The sequence below is a fragment of the Tribolium castaneum genome, chromosome 8, assembly GCF_031307605.1.
Source record: "Tribolium castaneum strain GA2 chromosome 8, icTriCast1.1, whole genome shotgun sequence".
In the NCBI taxonomy this organism is placed as follows: domain Eukaryota; kingdom Metazoa; phylum Arthropoda; class Insecta; order Coleoptera; family Tenebrionidae; genus Tribolium; species Tribolium castaneum.
Genome location: NC_087401.1, coordinates 13712936 through 13719565, shown reverse-complemented (window position 1 = coordinate 13719565; position 6630 = coordinate 13712936). Strand labels below are relative to the sequence as shown.

At 32.9% G+C, this 6630-nt stretch overlaps 1 protein-coding gene and 1 non-coding gene across 3 annotated transcripts; one reads left to right on the top strand and one right to left on the bottom strand.

The window, feature by feature from the left end:
- Positions 1-67: 67 nt before the first annotated feature.
- LOC135267033 (U2 spliceosomal RNA) lies at positions 68-258 on the bottom strand. The gene has a single exon (XR_010335281.1). It is a non-coding gene; the product is annotated as a U2 spliceosomal RNA (small nuclear RNA).
- A 1066-nt stretch (positions 259-1324) lies between these two features.
- PIG-Z (Phosphatidylinositol glycan anchor biosynthesis class Z) lies at positions 1325-5255 on the top strand. Of its 2 annotated transcripts, none has more exons than XM_064358385.1 (3): positions 1325-1660; positions 1712-2651; positions 4269-5255. In XM_064358385.1, the coding sequence occupies exons 2-3, from the start codon at positions 1804-1806 to the stop codon at positions 5119-5121; spliced, it is 1701 nt and encodes a 566-aa protein (XP_064214455.1). In that variant the 5' UTR covers positions 1325-1660; positions 1712-1803; the 3' UTR covers positions 5122-5255. The 2 variants fall into 2 exon arrangements, with proteins under 2 accessions (XP_064214455.1, XP_971862.1); XM_966769.4 differs by having other exon boundaries at positions 1327-1664.
- Positions 5256-6630: the final 1375 nt, after the last annotated feature.

Below are 6630 nucleotides of genomic sequence, written 5' to 3'. Positions count from 1 at the left end.
TAGTCGACTTTTTGAAACACACAAGTGTGCCGAAGACTAATTATTGAATAAAATAAGTTTAGTTTATATTAGGTGGGCCGATCCCGACTGTACTGCAATGCCGGGCCAACCCGCGACGGAGGTGGAGCAAGCCCCTAGCCTCCGTCAATTTCCAAAAATCAGTTTAATATACTGGCCCCGCATGCGGGGCGTATCAGATATTAAGCTGATAAGAACAGATACTACACTTTGATCTTAGCCATAAGGCCGAGAAGCGATAACGAACAAATCTCCAGAAACAAATTTATCCACACACTGTACGTTTAAGCGTCGAGAGTTACAGGCAGCAGCGCCACATCGCGGACAACTCCAGTACTTGCTACTTACCGTACACCTTTTTTAAGCCGGAACTCATTCAATTACTAATCTATACGTAACCTAATACGTATGTATAAAAAAACAATTAAACCAAAAACTCTAACCAATAAAAAAACTCATAGAAAAGCACATGTGATATTATTTTTATTGTTTCTGCAGATTTTTCTTAAAAATTCAACAATATTCCGATTTTTTTTTCAGTCCAACTTTACTGAAAAAGCATTACACTTTTTATACTGGGTGATTTTGATAAAAAATAAGATTGTCTGTGACTTTGCTAATCGTTTCTTAACATTAAAAGCTCTTTAAATCATCCGGTATTTCTTAATCACCAATATTATTCAAGGTGGCAATACTGAATTTCATATTTTTACAGTGTCAATGTCACCAACACAAAATCTTTTCCCAAGTGTTCCTTGACTACGATATACAAAACCTAGAATTCAAAATTAGAAATGAAGTATTTTCTGCAATTTATTTTTTTAATTATTATTTATTGTATTCTTTCATTGACACAATCATCTGACAATAATTACTGACATTATTAAGTTACTAATACTCCGCGATTAAAGTAGTACTGGACCAAATTTTATTTTTTCCTTTAAACGTTTGATTTTTCGTTTTGATGAATCAACCGTATTAAGAATCAACTAGGAATATTTGCATTTATCTGAGGAAAATTGCAAAAATTCTTTAAAATATTTGTCTAGTAATGTCTTCGAATGACCAAAAACAGATCCACTATGAATAATAAATATTACTAGAACACAAACTAAAAACGATTATTAACACTGTACAAACGTCGTTAAGCAAAAATAATCCTAAATCTTTAGCACCACACGTTTTTAATTCAAATTTGACAAAAATCAGCGGAGGATTACAAGCGCGGGAATGCTACCAACCCAACAGTACGCACTAAACACCCCGCTCGTGTCTAGATCTCAGTGATTTTAATGTTTCCAGGTTATTTAAAAAAGCCGATTTTTTGCTAGAAATTGTACACCATTTTTTTGTTATCGGCTTAAAATATGGAAACGAAAAACATGTGATATTTGAAAATACCAATAAATAATAATTTGTGTCAGAAGACGAGACTACAACACATGTTATAGTTAGGTTATATGGTTAACTGTCAGTGTTTGTGTTTGTCAGAATATTTGTCAAAATTCAAAATGTAAACAAAATGTTTCCTGAACTTCCCCCGATTTACTGGTGCCTGGCACTGACCCGAATCATCCTAGTCCTAATACCACAACTAGGCTACATCCACCCAGACGAATTCTTCCAGTCAATTGAAGTGCAAGCAGGTGAACCCCCTCACAAATCGACCCCTTATCAAGAAAATACTTTCCAGGCAAAGCTTTCCACGTCGAAAGCAACATCCCGTGGGAATACAACGCCACATTCCCAGTCCGGAGCGTAACAATCCCATATTTTACCATCGGCATGGTTTACAAGCTGGCCAATGTGGCTGAATATTTCCTCAAACAATACTCAACACTTTCGATAATTACGCCCTACTTGGTGGTTGTAGGCCCTCGTTTTTTAATGTGTGCGTTATCATTCCTTGTCGATTTAATTCTCTACAAAATCTGCGTCAACAACAACGAAAAGTACAAAAACCGGCTTGTAGTCCTGGCCAGTTCTTACGTGGTCTTAGTTTACGGCACGCGCACTTTTTCGAACACTTTCGAGCTCGTACTTTTCGCGCTCCTCCAATACTACGTCTGCGAGAGTTTAGTTTTTTCAAATACTCTGATTAAAAAGCGCGAATATTTAAATTATCGATACGAGAGGAGTCGAACAGTTGTAGAAAAAGCAAAGTTTCATAAATTGCGACTGTTGCTAACGTCTGATTCCTTGCGGAATTGTGTGCAGATTAGCGTGATCACGGTTTTGGGTTTTTTCAATCGGCCCACTTTTCTCGCATTTGCAATGTTTCCGGTGTTTTTCTGGCTGTATAGAGGGTTGGGTAATAAATTAGTCGCGCCTATGAATTACCATTTGAGGATATTGGCACTGATTGTGTGCTCAATTCCTACGATTCTGCTCAGTGTTTTAATCGATTCGTTCTACTACGGGTATATAACGTGGGGAGAGGTCGGGGTTTTACACGTTACGATCGATAATTTTGTCTTCACGCCTTTGAACTTTATTTTGTATAATATGGATTCGGGTAATTTGGCTGAGCACGGGCTACATCCGAGATTTTTACACGTGCTTGTAAACATGCCTTTACTCTTTGGTCTGCTCGCCTTGTTCGCCTACTACAATTTTTGCCAAGCGGTGTACAAGTAAGTAACAAGAGGAGCCGCCTTGATGGATAAGCAACTTAAAAAAATAACTGGTTTTGAAGCCAAAATCAGTTGACATGGAATTGTGTCAAAACGATAAATAAAATTAAGAAGGAAAAAAAATCACAGATTTTCCTAAAACGGCACGAATGGTTTTGGAGCACGACGAAGGAGTGCCACAATTAAGTCTTATGAAACAATTGCAATATACTGTTTCTACTATCTATTTTTTTTTGTTTAACTTATCAAAATTTGTTCAAACTATTTTTTCTTTATTTTGTTAATTATTCTTAATTAATTAGTAAATATTGCGAGTAAAACAGGTATTTCTAGGTTATTTAAAATTTTTCAAGGTTTTTCTAATTCATAAAAAGGGCAATATTGATGATGAATAAAATTATCTTATAATTAGAAGAAAATTGTTGCATAAATTATTAAATCATCTTATGTCATTATAATTAACAACTTTTTAGCGAATAACTCCAAATGTGCTAGAATTTGCACTAGAGTTATAATAAAACAAATAAATGATATAAAAAAATATGAAATATAATAAAAAAATAACAAAAATAATAATAAAATTTTGTTTTTATTTTTTTTAAGTGTAATTCCTGATTTGATTTTTTATGGATATGTAACAACCTGAAAGGGTATCCGAATGGGCCAAAAAAATAATAGCATGCCATTAAAAAATATGACGTCATACTTTTTTTTTGAGACACTCTGTATAATCACGAATATTTTCCTGAAATGCGTCTTGGAGTATAAATAACATGTGCAAAATATCAAAAGTCCAAATTTAATAGTAACTGAGTTACTGAAGACGGGAGCTGGTCTGGACACCCTGTATACCAAAGTCTCAGATACATAAATAATATATAATAAATAATAATAAATAATAAATATATAATAAATAATCTCCAAAATCTAGTTTGTTTAAAAACAAAATTGTTGGCGTTTTTTCCAAAGCACTCTTTGCGAAAATGATTTTTTCTCCATTTTCATCAGCACGTACGATTCGATCATATCATGTGATACATCATTGTAATCAGGAATAAAAACACTTTTCAAAAATACAAAAAGCGAATATGGCTTCCATTAAAAAAAACAAAGTTGTGTGTTGTAACTCTGACATCAAGAACGCCTTGGAAAATACGATGACGAATTTAGATTCCTTGTAAAAAAGTGCCTGAAGAATGTTCTAGTTAAAAACGTCTAGTTGTTTTGGTTTTCGTTAGAAAAAATAAAAACGAAAATGACAAATTTCTGTTTTTTTTTTGCAATAATTCAAAAATTAAGAATGACAAATCAAATTTTCTTCTAGATAATTAATTGTTCAGCAAATAAATGCGCAACTTTGCCATAATTTAATCGATAAAACAATTTATGAAATAGATAAAATAGATAAATGATTTTCTGTAAATTGTTAATTTGCCCAACGGAGTGTTTAAAAGTAAAATAAATAATATGCTGCAAAGGATTTTTTATGATAGATAACAATAACAAAAAAAAAAGAAAATAAAAACATAAAATAAAAACACAAAAGTTTCCTATCCATCAACAAAACTGTCCGAAACGAAATAACCGAATTTTATTATTAAATTTTTTTGTTTCTAGTTTGGTAACCGGTCGACATCACCTACTACCAACTGTACGAAGTATCAAGGGCCTTATGATGTTATCATACTTGGGCCCCCTGACAATCCTGTCAATATTCCCTCACCAGGAGCCCCGTTTCCTAATCCCGTTGATCCTCCCACTGGTGTATTTATCCACCAATAGCGTATTCCCCGAATCTGACAATATTTTGATCAAACTCGAAGCCTCAACGTTAAAAAACCGTGCCCCCGAAATGGCCAAAAGCCCAACAACTTTCCTCAAACTGTGGCTAGTTGTGAATTTAATTCTGGTGCTATTTTTCGGCTTCCTGCACCAAGGCGGAGTGTACCGATCTGGTGAATTTCTGTACAAAGACATGAAACGGCACTCGAGAACTGACTTTTACGTTGTCACCAGTCATATTTACTCAATGCCCAAAAGTCTAGTTTTGCAAAAATCGAGCGATGTTCTGCACCACACCAAGCGCACGAAATACACCGTGAATAAGCGGTTTTTTCTCTATGAGAAAGGGTCGTCCGACTTGGACTTGGTCGTAAAAGACTTGCAAATATTGCGTGGGAAGCTCCAAGATTATAGATGGAATTTCAAGAGTAAAAAGTATAAATTGATTTTGATTATTCCAAGTAGTTTGGAGGACCGCTTGAGTTATTCAGCGAATAGTCAGTTCGAATTTAAACTCGTCACAACTTTTTATCCACATATCAGTACCGAGGCGTTTCCGGATTTGGGCCAAGATTTGTTTTATTTCTACTCGAATTTGGGGGAGCAAGATTTTTATAGGTCGGTATTGCGGTGCTTGATTGAGTTTTTTCACTCGTTTGGGCTCAATTTGTACGAAATTGAAGTGTAGAGGGAGAGAAGGCGTTGGTTCTGCTGATTTGATTGAAATTTTGCTGTTTTAATCGCCTGTTAATTACTCGTAGAAGTTTTACTATTTGTATACAGTGTGCTATGATCTGTTTATTAAATTATATTGAAATGAAACTGCGTTTTAAATTGCGTTTTCCATCAATAGTGTATTATACAAGTTTGTTAGACGAATGGTTTTGGAGCACGACGAAGGAGTGCCACAATTAAGTCTTATAACACGATTTTTTCTACTTTCTATCCATTTTTACTGTTTGTTTTTATTTAGTTTAACTATTTCCTCATGCTTTAATTTAATTTAAATGCAATACGACTTGAAACTGAGTGGTTTTTATTATTAATTTATTAATACAAGGTATATTATTTAATTAATGAAGGACGCTATAATTGGTTGCAGTTTTTATGCAAGTACGTAGTATTGTGTTTATTTAGATATTTATTACTGTATAGTAAGTTTTTTTTGTAAATATGATGCGTTTGAGTTTAATAAACTAGTCTGAAAATAATTGAGTTTTATTTTTTCCCATTTTTTGTTTTGGACGGTGGGGTCCTGGGTTCGAACCCGGTCGCATCCGTTTTTTTTTTTTTAAGGGAAAATATGAATTATTGGGGAGTTTTATTGGTTAAAAACAAAATTGAATGGTATTTATTATTGATTTATTAATACTAGGAATATTATTTAATTAATAAAGGACGGTATAATTGGTTGCTTGACTAAATTAATTTTATGCAAGTTCTGTTTGATCAAAACGTAGTATTGTGTTTATTTAAGTATTTATTACTATATACGAAGGTTTTTTTTGTAAATATGATATATTTGAATTTAATAAATTAGACTGAAAATGATTGAGTTTTATTTTTCCCATTTTTTGTTTCGGAAGGTGGGGTCCGGGGTTCGAACCCGGTCACATCCGTTTTTTTTTTAAGAGATAATATGAATTATTGGGGAGTTTTGTTGCCTAAAAAGAGAATTGAATGGTATTTATTATTAATTTATTAATACTAGGAATATTATTTAATTAAAAAAGAACAGTATAATTGATTGCTTGACTCTTGACTAAGTTACTTTTATGCAAGTTCTATTTGAAACAAAACTTAGTATTGTGTTTATTTCGGTATTTATTACTACATAGGAAGGTTTTTCTTGTAAATATGATGTGTTTGAGTTTAATAAACTAGATTGAAAATAACTTTTTATTTTTTCCATTTTTTGTTTTGGAAGTTGGGGTCCGGGGTTCGAACCCGGTCGGCATCCGTTTTTTTTTAAAGTAAAATATGAGTTATTGGGGAATTTTATTGGCTAAAAAGAGAATCGAATAATTTTTATTATTAATTTATCGATACAAAGAATATTATTTAATTAATAAAGGACGGTATAATTAGTTGCTTGACTAAGTTACTTTTATGCAAGTTCTGTTTGAAACGAAACGTAGTATTGTGTTTATTTAGAAATTTATTACCCTATAGTAAGTATTTTTTTTGTAAATATAAT

Coding starts and splice junctions, on each gene's coding strand:
- PIG-Z (XM_966769.4), top strand. CDS start 1,541: ATGTTTCCTGAACTTCCCCCGATTTACTGGTGCCTGGCACTGACCCGA. Junction 1,665..1,711: donor GTCAATTGAAGTGCAAGCAG/GTGAACCCCCTC, acceptor AATACTTTCCAG/GCAAAGCTTTCCACGTCGAA. Junction 2,652..4,268: donor TTTTGCCAAGCGGTGTACAA/GTAAGTAACAAG, acceptor TTTTGTTTCTAG/TTTGGTAACCGGTCGACATC.